The 16819-nt window shown below is 38.0% G+C and overlaps 1 protein-coding gene across 42 annotated transcripts in view; it reads right to left on the reverse strand.

Annotated features, from left to right (window-relative positions):
• The window catches only part of LOC145509795 (uncharacterized), a 1222357-nt gene that overhangs the window by 1075883 nt on the left and 129655 nt on the right, over window positions 1–16819 (reverse strand). For 6 of the 42 annotated variants that reach the window (XR_014056428.1, XR_014056430.1, XR_014056426.1 and 3 more), the window contains one exon: window positions 8647–8727. The exons of the other annotated variants lie outside the window; for them this stretch is intronic. Coding sequence is in view for 2 of the 6 variants with exons in the window: in XM_081499100.1 (XP_081355226.1) it covers window positions 8647–8727 (81 nt within the window). In the remaining 4 variants the exon portion in view is untranslated. The remainder of the gene's footprint in view (window positions 1–8646; window positions 8728–16819) is intronic. 42 annotated transcript variants of the gene reach the window in all.

Genomic DNA, 16819 nt, shown 5'->3' on the forward strand with positions numbered 1-16819 from the left:
GGGAAATCCCAGAGGAACCTGGCAGGCTATGGTCCATGGTGTCACAAAAGAATCAGACATGACTGAGATATTAAATAACAAAACAATTACTTAATGTATCATAGTACCAAGCACAGGACTGTACACATGAAGGACAATCAATAGGGTTTTCTTTTCTACTGGGAATAACATGTGACCAAGAAAAGATGGTTGTGTCACATCTCTGATCATCACTTCATCCAAACCAAGTGGTGCTGGAAGGATGGGTCCCTGGGCATCTGCAATGACATTTCTGAAGCACAAATTAGAATCATGATCTGATTACTTCCAGATTTCAAAAATTTATACATAAAGATTCACAAAGCAAAATAGTAAAAGGCTTTTAATTGCATATTACTAATCTCCTTTAGTGAGGTGATAAAAATGCATAAAATTGAGGATACTCCATAAAGTCCAAAATACTACAAATTAGGAAACTTGAGAAATTTCATTGGTCCCTGAAGATTGGTTTCCTGGGAAAAGTGGAGAAAGCAAAGAGAGAGATCACTACCTGCTTAAAAGTATGTTTAATAACCAAATAGGATGTCTATTTTTGCATAATAGAAGACCTGGCATGTAATATATAGACTATTATTAACATTATTAAATTTGGACCTAATGGCACAGAGAGGCTCTCAGAAAACAAATCTCTCTCCGGTGGTCTGCTCTCCCTGGGTTTATATGTAAGCTCAATTTACTCCACTCAAATATTTTTAAGAAGATAATTAAAATATAATTAAATATGGCACTTTGGCACAATGTAAACGCCTTCTGATGACTTGAACTTTCCCATCACAAAGGCAAAAAACTAGACAAGAATTGCATAAACTGGTAGAAGAATCTGGAGGAAAACCCTATTTACATCTTTCTTAAACTACAAGATTTCCCTCTTAAAAGAAAAGGCCCTGGCTTAGTCTTCCCTTGCTAAGATTCAGTGACAAAGTCTCTAAGGTGGGAGGGTTCATAGTTAAGGGACTTAGGACCTCATGAGACGTAGTGGACATTCATTTATTGTCCTTTGGCTCCTTAGCATGTTTGTTCTTCTGATAACCACCCCTCGACATTTCTTGAAGGAATCACCTACCTCCAGTTTCTGTGTGTTTTGGGGATGTGCCCGATCCCAGCCCTAGAGAGACTGGCGTGTTTAGGCATAGCAAATCACTGTACTCTATTCATTAGCCATGAAGTTAGGTCAGGAATAGATACGTGATCCAAATTACACTTGCTGAGACTTTTACTGGACCTACTGGAAAACAGAAGTGCTCTTTCTGTCGGGATGACTAAGCTGGGAGAAATAGACTCGAGGGCCTCCTTGAGAATCAAATGAACTAAGAGGAAAGTAAGACTGAGTGACATAGGGGAGTTACAGAGTCCTATTAATAGAAGCATGGTACGAACCCCTGGACCTAGCTACGCCAGACACAGGACAACAGATTAATTTCTGGGTTATTATAAGTTTTAAATTTTAGTTTGAATTGCTGCTGTTGCTGCCAAGTCGCTTCAGTCGTGTCTGACTCTATGCGACCTGATAGGCAGCAGCCCACCAAGCTCCGCCGTCCATGGGATTCTCCAGGCAAGAACACTGGAGTGGGTTGCCATTTCCTTCTCCAATGCAGGAAAGTGAAAGTGAAGTCGCTCAGTCGTGTCCAACTCTTAGTGACCCCATGGACTACAGCCTACCAGGCTCCTCCATCCATGGGATTTTCCAGGCAAGAGTACTGGAGTGGGGTGCCATTGCCTTCTCTGTAGTTTGAACTGGGTTTCTATCAATTGCAACCAATAGAGTTCTAACTAACACAGTGGAAGAACTGGGTGAATGAAAGTTTGTTCATGAGGAAATCTATAAAAGAGTTCATAAACATGATCCCACATCAATCAAAATAAAACAGTAAGGCCAAGACTATCTGATGTTTTATAGAATCTAATTTTGCAATAATGAGTAAATGACATTAATTTCCATTTATAATCTCCCACCAGAAATTTTTCTCGCTTTTCCTTCCTGTAAATTTCAGTAAGATGCCTATACCTTCATTTTCCCTTAATGAAAGATAAATATACATGCTTAGTCACTCCAGTCGTGTCCGACTGTCTGCTACCCCCTGGACCATGGCCCACCAGGCTCCTCTCTCCATAGGATTCTCCAGCAAGAATATTGGAGTGGGTTGCCATTTCCTTCTCCAGTGAGAAAGTATGAAGTGAGTGAAGTGAAGTTGCTCAGTTGTGTCCAACTCTCTGCAACCCCATGGGCTATAGCCTACCAGGCTCCTCTGTCCATGGGATCTTCCAGGCAAGAGTACTGGAGTGGGTTGCCATTTCCTTCTCCAAAATATACATAATAAAGCATTTTCTGTGACTCATAGTGCAATCCATTCAGTCAAGAAAGAGGTACACAGCCATACATGAATACCCACATATGATAAAATTTTATTTCACATAGCCTCATCTTCACATAGGTTATAATAAGGGCTTTATGCTTGCTCACCTGAAGCACAGATGATTTAGAAAGACAATTTAAGAAAGGATTTAGTGACAATGAGAAGTACTGGGACTAGACTACTGGAAAAGCTTCCAGACCCAAGTACTCTGAATCTAGGAATCTTTACTTTTTGCAGGGCAAGGGGGTGCCTCACCACATACAGGATTTTAGTTCCCTGGGTGGGTGAAAGTCACTCAGTCGTGTCCAACTCTTTGCAACCCCATGGACTATACAGTCCATGGAATTCTCCAGGCCAGAATACTGGAGTGAGTAGCCTTTCCCATCTCCAGGGGATCTTCCCAACCCAGGGATTGAACCCAGGTCTCCTGCACTGAAGGCGGATTCTTTACCAGCTGAGCCACAAGGGAAGCCCAAGAATACTGGAGTGGGTAGCCTATCCCTTCTCCAGCAGATCTTCTGACCCAGGAATCAAACTGGGGTCTCCTGCATTGCATGCGGATTCTTTACCAACTGAGTTATCAGGGAAGCCCCCTAAGTTCCCTGACCAGGGATCAAACCCTTACCCCCTGCAGTGGAAGCATGGAGTCTAACCATTGGACCACCAGGCAAGTCCAGAATCTTTACTTTTTAAAACCAACTATGTTTGAAGGCAAGAAAAAATTCTAGACCAATAGTTCTCAAACATGTTGACATGTTAGAACCACTTGGAGAGATGATATACACACAGTTTTCTGCTAGGACAGCCAAGATGGGAGAAATGAAGTTAAGTCCTATATTATACCTTTTGCCTTACAACCCGCCTTCTATTCTCAGGGTCTAATGGTAAAAATAATGTTAAAGATCAAGAGTATGTGTGTATATACATAATGTTTTCCTTGGTGGTAGTTTAGTCACTCAGTCGTGTCCGATTCTTGTGTCCCCATGGACTGTAGCCCACCAGGCTCCTCTGTCCATGGGATTTCTCAAGCAAGAATACTGGAGTAGGTTGCCATTTCATTCTCCAGGGTATCTTCCCAACCCAGGGATCAAACACTGCAGGCAGGGAAGCCCTTACATCCTCACAATCCTATGGAGCCCTTAAATCTTCACAATAACCCATGGAGTAGGTTGCTACTAGGCAATGACGTAGTTACAATTGCCATGTCTCTTACTAAAGATTAAGAATACAAAGAGTTTAAAGACTTTTTCAAGGTCACATAACAGGGCCAATCCAGGACTCCAAACCCAAGACTGTTCCGAATACAGATATGGCATATATGTCATGCCTGATGCATAAAATCAGTAACTGAACTTTACTAGTAACATCATTAGAGAATTGGATAGAATAATGCTGCTTGCAAAAGGAAGCTGGGTGATGGAAATGGCATCCCTAAAAATAAATACATGTGTCATAGAGAGCAGGAAGTATTCTTTAACCCCTCAGAAGCCAACTTTAGAAGAAAACAGAAGAAAGAGAACTATGGTCCACTTATGTTAAAAGTTTACATAGAAGAGACTCTATATTTTCCATTAACAAGAAGACTTGTATCTCAATCTCTTCATTTAACAGTTAATTCAAATCCCAACAGACACTCTAGGTGCTAATGTCTGGGCTCAGAGAGGAGCAACCTACGTCACCAACAGCCATAGGAACAGAGGTGAAAAGGGAGGGAGTAGATTTTTCCAGCGTAAAAATTACATAAACCCTTTGTTTTTCTTCTATTCCCATTAACTCTAAACAACATCAAAAATATTTCCTTTTGGATGTATAGGATACAAAAAGATTAAAAATCACCTAGAAATAGTAGCAACTGGTATATTATGAAGAAAAGATTATGGTGAGAAAACAAAATTATAAGTGTTTATAAAGGACAGTTTAAGAAACTTCTCATACACTTGTAAGAAAAAAATGACTATACAATCTCAGGTCCCTCCCCAGTTCTGATTTACTTTATCTTCCCTAGGACATGCTTACTGAGGAAGTTTTATTTTTGTCATGTTAATAAAATTAGGAAAACTTCATGATGCTGCACTGGTTATTTATATCACAATTCTATGCCAGTGTCAGTGCATTTTGTTTAAGCAGATCTTTGGTCTTTCATCTCTGGCCATCAGAACCTCTAATGGGATTGGTAGACTGCCTGAACATTTTTAATGGCATGCATCTGATACATCACTGGTTGCCAACATCCATATGCTTTTGCAAAATGTCCTGCTGATGGGTGCTGAAAACCTAATGGGAAAAAATCGTTCTTTGATGATAAAACATCAATGCTTGACTTTCTGGCTTCATAAAGTTTTTTTCACATTAGGGATGGCAAATGGGGACATACCATGTCTCTCACAGAGATATACACAATCGTCCTTCAAAAATTTCTGGTAGTGGAAGCACAAATTAGGATAACAGTCATTTAGCATGTTGATGCTTTTGGCAAGTCGTTCACATTTTTGTATTCACATTCCTCCTAATTTATGACAAGGAAGTTCTTTTGGTTCCCTAAAAAAATAGGAGCACTCATTTATTGACCCCTACTGGATGCCAATTACTGTGCACAGAGAATATATCCTAGTCTTCAAGGTTTAATCTAATGAGCAGTAAGGAACAGTAGGCAAATAACTAAAAACCAGTACAAGCCTAAATAAGCAAATACTGTATACAAATCTGGAAAGAGGACAATGTGACCAACTGGTTTGGGGGCTGAGGGAAGACTTCCCAGAAGAGGCGATATTTTGAACTGCATATTGAAATAAAGGTAAGAGTCACTTGAGAAAATGAGAGGGAAAGACATTCCAAGACAGGGTGTGTGTGCAAAAACAAGGCATGTTAAAGAATATGGTATTCCTGGGGTTTGGAAAGTACTTTAGCAAAGCTAAGCAACAAATGCCTGAAAGGGCATGTCAGGAATATATACTGTAAATACAGCCGGTGGTAGATTCCTATGAACCTTGTACTGCATACTGAGGAATTGGGACGTGACCTTATAGGCAAGAGGAACCTCTCTGTGAAAGGGTTTGAATTCAGTTCTAAGGTTAAGTAGAGGGTTATGTTCAGTGTTACCTCATCTCACTGAGGTAGAAACAAAATAAAACCTTGGTTCCTCTGTGCCATGAGAAACTTCATTGAGGTACAAAGAATTATTTTCCGACAGTAATGTTTGCTCAATATTGGAATGTGTTCCTGAGCGAGGTTGGCATATCACCTCAGGAGGTCTTTAAGAATAGACTAAGTTATAATTTGTCTTAGAAGCTTTAGATGTGATTACCGGTTAGGGGAGGCAATTGACTCCAAGTCCCTTCTAGACTTACAGTTCCATTGTTCACAGAGTATTGCAGTGACTAGAGCTCCGGGTTGACTAGCAATTTGTATGTGATCCTGTGGTTGCAGGTTGATTACAAGATTACAGAAGCTGAATGTTCGCTTGAGAAATGCGCCTCGAATGAATACCATATGCAGAGTAAGCTACTGAGCTAGTCAAGACAGAGCAACCTGGTTTATGAAAGAAGTGAATTTTCCCCTTCCTTTCTCACAGGCTCATGATATAACCTCGAGGTAACTCCATTTCTCTGAAGGCTATCTGAATACAGAAGCAGGTCCCATCAGGGATGAGAAAACACAGTAATGAGCTATAGCAGAAATAAAGGAACTCATCCTAGATTTACTCAATATGTGGGGGTGTTGTGCATTATTGCCCAGGAAATTAGTTATAACTAGGTATTATTGAAGGTGCCCTCTGAGACTATTGATAATCCCCAGAAATTTTTTAGTTTTAGAGGTAAGAGAGAACACCCACACCATTACTTTAGCTGTTCTTCCCAAGAAAACTGAGGCAAACAAGCCTTCGCAAATGAGGACACTGAGGCTGAGAGAACTGCAGCAATCTGCCCACTCTACATAGCTACTAAGGAGGAAACCAGGGATTAACCACGCTCAGAAACACTTAATCTGAATCTCAGCTTCTATAAATCCTTCCAAAGCAAGGAAAAACAGTTTGGAGGGGATAGGAGAAAGGGAGAAAATGAGAAAACAATCTACATAAAATAATGCTAAATAAAATGATGCCTGAAAACCAGAATTTAGTTTTCTTAATAGGCTCATGAATAATATCAAACTAGATTATCAACTTGCAAATACCTACTTTTGGTAAACAACAGCCTTCAGACTAAGAAAAATCTCCTAAAGTACTGGTGAGATAATAGATTATGGATAGGCTAGTAATAATAATAATAGCAAGACCTCTAATGAAGTTTGATGTGACATATCTCACTAGCAAAACAAAATAACACTGGATAGTTTGGTTAAACTAGTACAACAACTGAATTTTATTGAAATTAAAATACCATTAATTATAAGATGCACTATTACCCTCTGTTACTACAGAAGAAAGAAAATTGCCAATTAAACTGCAATATGACACTCATTTTAAAACATGTTGTGAGTATTGTTGTTCTTCAGCCGCTAAGTCATGTGAGTACAGGGATGCTCTTTGGAGAAACGTATTCCACGTTTTAAAATATACAGAGTATACCAGTTAAATGTATTACACAGAGGTTTAACAATAACTGGAGACACTAAGGGGCCACATCAACTTCAGGCATCAGAGTGATCTGTTCTGAGCTGGAGCTCAGATTTTAGATGAATAGAGTATCACTCTCATGGTAATAAAGATGTCACAGTCCAAGGGCTTAGTTTAAGGTCAGAAACATAATCTTTAGAGGTAGAAGGCAGAGGATTTTGCTCTGAAAAACCTTATACAAAGAGATAATAGTAGAGAAAAGGAAAAAAAATATTGATGCAAAACATTCTAGGATCTATGGAGAATGGGTCCATCTAAAGATACATGGGGTAGGAACCTGACCTACAGAAGTCAAACTGTAGAGAGAAGCTATCTCCTCAATTGAGTTTTGGGCATGTAGAAGCCAAGACCTAGAAGAAGAAGCAGGTGACCAAGGAATCCAGGTGGCCTGTGTATTTACCTAGCCTGTTAGTAAAGAAGCTTCAATACAATAAATCCTAGAAGTAGTATTTTTCTACCAAAACGCATAGATATTTTTAAATGTGATGAATACGATCAGACTGCCTTCCAAACTATAATAGTTCATAAGCATAAAAGTATACATAAATTATTTTCCTATAACCTAACTTGGAATATTATCAGGTAGTAGTAGTAGTAGTAGTAGTAGTCGTAGTAGTAGTAGTAGTTGTCCGACTCTTTGCAATCCCATTGACTGTAGCCTGCCAGGCTCCTCTGTCCATGGGATTCTCCAGGCAAGAATACTGGAGTGGACTGCTATTGCCTTCTCCAGGGGATCTTTCTGACCCAGGGATCGAACCTAGGTCTCCTGTGTTGCAGGCAGATTCTTTACCGTTTGAGTTACAGGGAAGACCCTATCAGTTATTAAATGATTACAAATAACAATAGATGAAATATGAAAAACTATCTCATTTTAATTCAAATTTAATGATGGGCAAGGTTTAGAATATCCCCATTTATTTGTTGATCATCTAAATTAACTCTTCGAAACCATCTATTTATTCATTGGTTTTATGTGGTTTCCTATTGGTCATTATCTTTACTTCACTGGTTTATAAAAACTCTCTACATATCACTGATGTGATACTGTATATATGATTATATTATATCCATATGCAGGGCTTCCCAGGTGGTGGTGGTGATAAAGAACCCACCTGCCAAGGCAAGAAACATAAGAGACATGGGTTTGATCCCTGGGTCAGAAGATCCCCTGGAGGAGGGCATGACAACCGACTCCAGTATTCTTGCCTGGAGAATCCCATGGACAGAGGAGCCTGGAAGCCTACAGTCCGAAGAGTTGCAGAGTCAGACATAACTGGTAACTTAGCATGCATAAATGTATATGCATATGCTCAAAGAGTAACCTGTGATATATGTAATACATTATAATATATTATTAATAATAATACCTATAGTACTAAATAAGGAAATATATATTCTTTGATCTGTCATTTTTGGTTTTTTAACCATATCAAGATTTCAAAATTTTATTTAGTAAATATATCTTAATCTTTTTTTTATGATTTCTGAGTTCTGTGCCATATTTAAAAGGCCTTAGTTATTGAAGATAATAAAGTATTGCCTGTAGTACTGTTGCAGAGAGGAAGCCAATTCTGATTCCATGTTAGAAACTGTTTCTTTGACTTGCTTTTATTATTATAATCATACTCAGTGGCTTACCTGGAGGACTCTGCCCCTTTGCTTGACTGTAAAATAAGTGCCTTTGTTCAGCTCCTGGAGAGTTAGTTTGTCCCTGCCCACCTGTGAATAGAAGAGATTAACATCCTTCTAAAGGCTCGACATTCCCTTGGAGATGTTTTGCAAGACTGAAGATCTTTTCACTTTACTTCCCCACTGCATCTCACTCTCTCTGCTGCCTTTTGACTTTAGTTCCTCATTGCTTCTTTCTCTCTGATCTATAAAACAACCTGGCATACAGACCCCAATAAGATCGTTATTTTGAGGCACTAGCCTGCCATCTTCTCAGTCTGCCGGCTCCCCCATTAAAGTATTTTCCTTGCCTCAACATCTCATCTCTTGGATTCCTTGGCCTATAGTGCAGTGAGTAGAGTGAGCTTGGATTCAGTAACAGTGCTTTAATTGTTCCAATTTTTTATGTTCAGATCTTTAATAGAGCTTATTTTATATATTATGCAGGTAGATATTTAAGTTTTTATTTTCAAAGAGAAATCCAATTGTCCTAACATCATTTATTATAAAATACATTGCTCATCCATAGATTTCAAATGCAATCTTTTTTTCATGCCTTAATAGACCCCTTTAACTCTTTCATTGATTTATTTGTTCAACATGGGCCAATGCAACAATGTTTCAATTACATTACTATAAAACTCCTTAACACCTAGAAAGTTAAATCTCTTAATAAAGTCATTTTCAAAATATTACTGAGTAAAGCTGCACATGCATACAGCCTTTCAGATAATCATTTTTTAAAAATTAGCAAGTCTCCACCTACTGATTTCCTACCAAAACCATATTAAGGTTATGGTGGGATTTTCAGAAGACTGATATATGAACTTGAGAAAGACGATATCCTGACTACATTTGTGTGTTAGTTGCTCAGTTGTGTCTGACTCTTTGAGACCCCATGGACTATAGCCCACCAGGTTCCTCTGTCCATGGAATTCTCCAGGCAAGAATACTAGAGTGGGTTGCCATTTCCTTCTCCAGAGGATCTTCCCAACCCAGGGATCGAACCTGGGTCTCCTGCATTGCAGGCAGATTCTTTACCATCTGAGCCATCAGGGAAGCCCTTAATAAATGTATTTCCACTAAATTTTTAAAAACTTAATGTTAACTATTTATTGCTGATTTAGCTAAACTATCTTATATACTTCCCTTGCTTTCAAACACTTTTGTGAATTCTATTATTCATCTATTATGCATCTGAATACAGTTTCATTTAGATCTGTTTGATTTTCTATGCATAAGGTCATGTTTTCTATATATAATGATAATTACTTTTTCTATAAATAGATGTTATTTATCATATTGCTGCATTAACTAGAATCTTCAAAAAATGTGAATCAAATGACAATAGCATCTACCTTCTCCCCAAATTTAATGAAAATATATTTATTATTTAATTTATTCTTATTTATATGTCTAATACTGTTTTCCATATTCAGGAATTTGTCAGCTTTTCCTATCTGCTTTTGAGTTTCTACCAAGAATAGGTGCTAAGTTGACAGGCTGATTCACTAAGGCTGGACTATCCTTGCATTCCTTGAATAAATCCCACTGGATTTCACTCTATCGGCTAAAAATAATTTAAAGCATCCTTGCACTCCTAGAATAAATCTCATTTGAGCATGAGAGATTTCTGTACATCACTCTAAACATACTGTTTAAGATTTCTGCACCTCTAATCATAAGTAAGACTAATTGTAGTTTGGGTGCCCCCCTTGTTGTTGAACTCAGAAGTTCCCCATTCTACCATCGCTGTGGGAATCCATCAGCCTTTGCCCCTCTTATGTCATGCAAGCTCAGCAAAGCTTAAAGGAACCCCATACAATTTTGGAGCTTTTGTTTCTCTGTAGGGCTTCACATCTGGAATTCTGCATTACAATTTCTGGTTGCTTCTGTCTCCCCAAACTCCAATTTCCATCTCCACAACTCAGCAAGGCTTTGAATGGGTTTCTCCTCCCAGTGCCTGTATCTGAAAATTGCCTCCTAGCATTAAGCCAAGAAGATCCGAGGGCTTATTTCATCTGTTCCCTCCTCTCACAGACCATGGTGTGCACTGCCTGATGTCCAATAACTAAAAACAGTCGTTCCATATCTTTTGTACAGCTTTACGGAAGAAGGTTAAAACTGGTTACTGTTCTTCCTCAAAGGATGAAAGCAGAATTTTTGATGCCTTTTTGATGATAGATGTTTAAAACTCTCATTTCTTCAGTACTTAATTCTTTGATCTTTGTTTCTGTCATTTTGTCTTGAAGCAATTTGTTTAATTTTCTTACAGAGTGATCTAATTCATCTAGATTCTCAAACTTAAATAATTATTCTCTTCCACTGAAATCTTCCACTGCCAGAATCCGCAAATGACAATATGGAACACACAGTTAAACTTGAATTTCAGATAAACAATGAACAATAATTTTTGTATTAGGTTATTATATATATTGTATATACATTTTATCTGGCAAGCCTATCCATTAAACATCTTTGTTAAAAAATCTTTTTTTTGTTTTATGATTAAGTCCTGCGGTTTACTAGGTTTGGGGGGTAGGCTTTTTTAAATATAGTAATTTCTGCCTTATATTTGTTCATTTCTTGCTCTCTGCTTTCACTTGTGGTTTGCTATTCTTTTTCTAGTTTCCTAAGTAAAGTGCTTGATTCATTTAGTACTAAAATAATTAAAAAGTTTAAAGTCATGAATTTTGCTCTGAATGCAGCTCTATTCACATTCATGGAGATTTCTCAATGACAAGGGCTCATTTGCATTAATTGCGGAAGCATTTATAACCTCAATGTTTTATTTCCTCTTGATTCAAGAGCCATTTAGAAAAAAATTTTTCCAAATTTTAAGTGGGTTTTTATTATTTTGTTGGACCACTGAAATCTAATATTTTGGTTTTGGTCAGAGTCTTCTATTTTGGGAAGAAAATGTTAAGACTTTTCACAAGCCAAGTACATAATCAAATATTATACATGCTTTATAAGCATAAGGAGAAAAAATCCCTATATGTAGGTATCTATATATATTTCGTCTTTACTGAGCTTAAATAGAGAAACATAACAAATTCGGTTAATCATCCCATTTAAATCTTTCAAATTTGTACTTATTTTCCACCCAGTTTACCTTGAATAGAGCTTCCCTGACAGCTCAGTTGATAAAGAATCCACCTGTAATACAGAAGACCCCGGTTCAATTCCTGGGTCAGGAAGATACCCTGGAGAAGGGAAAGGCTACCCACTCCAGTATTCTGGCCTGGAGAATTCTATGGACTGTATAGTCCATGGGGTCACAAAGTGTTGGACATAAGTGAACGACTTTCACTTTACCTTTATCTTGAACAAGTTCTCAACAAACAGAAACCACACTAAACTTTTGCTCAAGACCTCCAAACACAGCAAGCTTTTCTCCCCATGATTTATGAAGCATTTTTAAACATGGCTGACCATCTATGAGAAAGTGTCCTTTTATAGGTATTAATTAGATACCATATCATTGAAAGCCAGTTAACCTTTGTTTGGAAGATAGTAAAGGCCGAAAACATGAAAGAGATTATGTAAACAAAGTGCCTTATACAACTAACTCACTGAAGCCAAACTTGCCCATTCTTTCCCATAAAAAACATGATAGTTCACTGTTTTCATCAATGGATTATATGAAGGGATATAAGGAAGGCTTACAAGAATTTTTGTAAGATTTTAAATCAACTTTCGAAGTGAAAGCCTGGAAAGGCAAAATCAGAACTTGACCCTCTCCTAACAAGTTGGGGAGAAAATAACAACAAAGTACTAGAGGTCGGATTTGACTGTTGCCAACTCGTCAATCACAAAACGAAAGCAAGGACCACATCCGTAGGTAATTATAAAAACTTCCAAAGAGAGTTGTGCCCATCAAAAATCTTTTTGAAATAAAGAGACTGGAATTTCAAAAGGTGGAGCTGTTTTTAGTCTTTGGAGCTTTCCAGTGGATGGCAACCATCTTTTAGAACTGCCTGGAGGGGTATTATTAACACAATTTGTAAAAACACAAGGAGGCAGAATTCTGCCATACACTGATGTAGCCTGTGCTTTCTTAACTCTCCAACTTTCTCAGGGAAACCAAACCTACCATGCATCACTAACCTTCATCAACCCAATACAAGGTTTCAGGTGTCTTTCCCTAGGAGTACAGGCAGACCAGATTTTATTGCACTTTGCTTGACTACACAGATACTGTATTTTTTCACAGATACTGCATATTTTACACTTTGAAGGTTTATGGCAGCCCTCCATCAAACAAGTTTATCAGCGCTATTTTTCAAAGAGTATTTGCTCACTTTGTGTCTCTGTGTTACACTTTAGCAATCCTCACAATACTTCAGATTTTTACATGATTATTATATTTGTTATGGTCATCTGTGATCAGTGATCTTTAGTGTTTCTACCATGACTTGCTGAAGGCATAGATGATGGTTAGCACATTTTAGCAGTTAAGTTTGTTCAACTATGCACATTTTTATACATAATGCTATTGCACACTCAACAGACTACAATATAGTGTAAACCTAAGTTTTAAGGTACTGGGAAACCAAAAAATTCACATGACTCTCTATTTGCGGTATTCACTTTATTGCAATCCTCTGGAACCAAACCTATATTTCCAAGGTAGGTCCATATAGCGTAGTGGTTAAAGCGAAAGCTAAGAAATTAGACCTCCTAGAATCACATTCTAGCTCTGCCACTGCACAGATAAACTAATGTCTCTAAGGCTCAGTTTTGTAATTTTAAAATCGATAATAATGATAGAGCTTTCTTCCAAGAATCAGATGAAATGGTTCTTTTGAAGCCTTCATCACAAACCTGACAATAAATACTACATATTGTTAGACAATATTTTGTAAGCATCATATTTTGCTTTAGCACAATCTGTAAATAGAAACGGTTTCCACATGGCTTCTTTAAAGCTCTTCAACATCCTGGTCCTCAAGCTTTTCAAGAGCAATACTATCTGTGGTGACCCAAGGATGAAAGAGTAGATGAAACCAAGGAAAGTCTTAGAATGCAGGAGCAGAAAAACCAGATCCTTATCGACCTTCCCTCCCATCCCCAATGTTGTAACTATTAATGAATTTCAGGTCCTCCTGACCAGTATAACCTGTCTCCCCTCCTACCCCATAGGGAGAACGTATTTGCCTTACTCTTCTCCCCACCCAGCATACATGCCTCATACAATCAGCAAATGACCCGCAAGACCCCTATCCCACTCCTGGTACCCTGGCTATAAAAGTAACTAAGGACTCCTGTTCAATGTCGGTTCTCCCCTGAGATGGCCTGCTGTTCTAACAGCATCTCCCACTCTAATAAACTTTTATTTCCCTCTCATTCTGTCTCATGTCTGGAAATTCTTTTCCAACCCACGCATGGACCACAACACTATTCATGCCTTTCATAAAAAGCAACCTAATCAACTATGAAGATGACCAGCGATGCCATGTCCCAATTGCTGCAACTGTATACTCTTCTAGAGAATTGATGAAAGGGCTTCACCTGAACCACTGACAAAGTCAATTCAACAACCTCGAGAATATAATACAAACAACTTTCCCAAATAAGACACTGGCAAAAATCTCTCTTCAACTGATCCCAGAAGAATTTGATAACTCACTGTACACTGGAAAAAGCTCTGCAATTGGACTGCGGAGTCCATGAGAGCCACGATTCTGTCTTTTTCTCCATGCTGTATCCAGAAGCTCAAACAATACCTGGTCCACACTAAACATCATTCATACACACACACAGAGAAAAAGAGAGGGAGGGAGGGAAAGAATCAACACATAACTACATTTGTTGCAGGTGCAAAACATAATCATTTGATATTTGTATATACTGCAAGATGACCACCACAATAAATTCAGTTTATATCCATCACCCATGTATATTTTTAAACAAATTACTGAAAGGGATACTGATAGTGAAATTAAAGGAAGCTGAAATTTTAATTCCTTAAAGTTTACAAAGAAATAACATTTTCAGATTATCCTTCAAAGCTAGCCCAGCAGTTGCAAAGGGGAACATCAAGTCTGACATTCAGAAATTGTGTTCAGCTTAGAGAGGAACCAAAGGTGACTAGGGAACGGTAAGGCATGATGGAAAGCCCATAAGGTTGACAGCAAAGCACTCGGGTTTCACACTCAGCCTGCTTGCTGGCTGTCACTTCTTCCACCCCAGCCTCAGTTTCCTAGTTTGTAAAGCAAAAGTTGCCATGCATGCGTCACAGACAAGTTCAAATCAGACAATGGATTGAAAGGCTTTGAAACTTAGACAGTACCGCACAATACCAAAGAGTGTTTAAAAATGTAAAGTACAAGACCTACATTCATTACAGCAAACACATAAAGAATAAGATGAATTATAAATAGAAAATTGCAAGAAATACAAACATTCAACAAAACTATTTTGTTAAAAAACTGTGTCTAGATAGCTGATGTTTATTGATGGATATTTGAAAAGAGGATCTAATCATATATGCTGTGTTCACTGCTGAGAAAAGCCATTTTGTTTCGTATACTTTTTCTTCTTCATATTTGCGCAGAATTAAACTTATTAATTGTCTTTATTTATAGAATAAGAAATAGCTCCATTGCTTACATCGCTCCTTTCCTAACGTGACAACAGTGCCCAGAAAATGTAGGAGACATGTGGATGAAAGAATTCTAATATCTCAGAAGACACAGCTCCTATTCTATGCACAAACATGAAAGACTGCAGAAGAGGAAGATAAAGAGGACATATTCACAGGAATTCCTTCTAGCAAAGCAACAAGGAAAGAATTTTAGTAAACTTTCACAACTGTTTAAACTGCTGAGATAGCTAGTGACACGGTTGTTTTGTGAAGAAGTTGGGGTAACCCTTAAATGCCAGTTGAAATGCCTTTCTTTCACTAGTTTGTTTGATGGAATGTTCTTTATAGTGATCCCACCACTTAGAAAAATCTTTGGCTTTATGGATAAATACTGAGAAAATAAGCTATGGACAATGTGAGTAAATGTTTAGACCAGGGATAGAATCTCTTGATCACGAATGTCTAAATGTTTTGTTCTTTTATATACATGTACAAACACGGCCATTAAGAAAACACAAGATCCATGATTTATATTTTGGGAAATAATGTGTCTGAGGGGCAGGAAAAAGTATTTTCTGAGTTTCAGACAGTGAAAGTTTTATGTATCACTTCCTTTTGGCTAGTGTCCACCATAGTTGAGCTAACCTTGTTAATTCTGGTGTGTTTTTTTTTAATCTATATATTTTTTCCCTTCATTATCTTTCCTGGAATTATTACCTACACTGAATCATTTTCATTAGCACACAAATATCTTGTCGTTTCTTCCATTTAGAAAAGTATATGGACCCCATGAACTCTTCCAGCTATTACCTTATTTCTCTGCCTCTCTCTCTGTCAAAACTTCATGAAAGAAGTATCTGTGCTTGGCTATGCTTCCTCACAATCTCTCCCCAGCCCACTCCAAGACAGATCTGATCTCATCACTACACTGAAACCACTCTTGCAGATGTCACCAAGAAGCTTCATCTTGCCAAACACCATGTTCAACTTTCAGTCTCATTTTACTTGACCTTTCAACAAATGACATAACCGCTTGTTCCCTCCCTTTTCAAATATGTTCTTCAGTTGGTTTCCAAGAAAACACTCCTGTTTTCTTCCAATTTGATGAACCACTGCATTTTAGTTTCCTTTGCTGAAGTCTCCTGCTTCAAACATCTAAATATTGGAGTGTCCCAGCATTTAAAGTCGTCTCCTCTCCTCCCCCACTTTTCTATGGTGAATCACTCATAAGTCTTTTCATCAAATTCCATGAGGTTAATCTCAAGTGATTCCCATATCATTCCCACATCTTAGCCCTGAGTTCTCACCAATGCTCTAGACTCATACATACAACAGCCTTCTCAACATTTCCACTTTCGTGTCTGGTAGATTTCCCAAGCCTAACATTTTCAAAAGAGAACTCTTTAGTCTTCCCTCCCACTCCAGATTTTCTCTTCTCTCAGTTTTCTACATGTCAGTAACTAAAAATCCCAGTCACTCAAATGCTCAGGCTTTAAACACAACAGGCATCCTTGGTAACTCCCATTAATCCAACCTTCAGCAAGTGCTTGGAAT

The sequence above is a fragment of the Giraffa tippelskirchi genome, chromosome 6 (genome assembly GCF_054371585.1).
Source record: "Giraffa tippelskirchi isolate mGirTip1 chromosome 6, T2T-mGirTip1v1.2.pri, whole genome shotgun sequence".
NCBI lineage: Eukaryota > Metazoa > Chordata > Mammalia > Artiodactyla > Giraffidae > Giraffa > Giraffa tippelskirchi.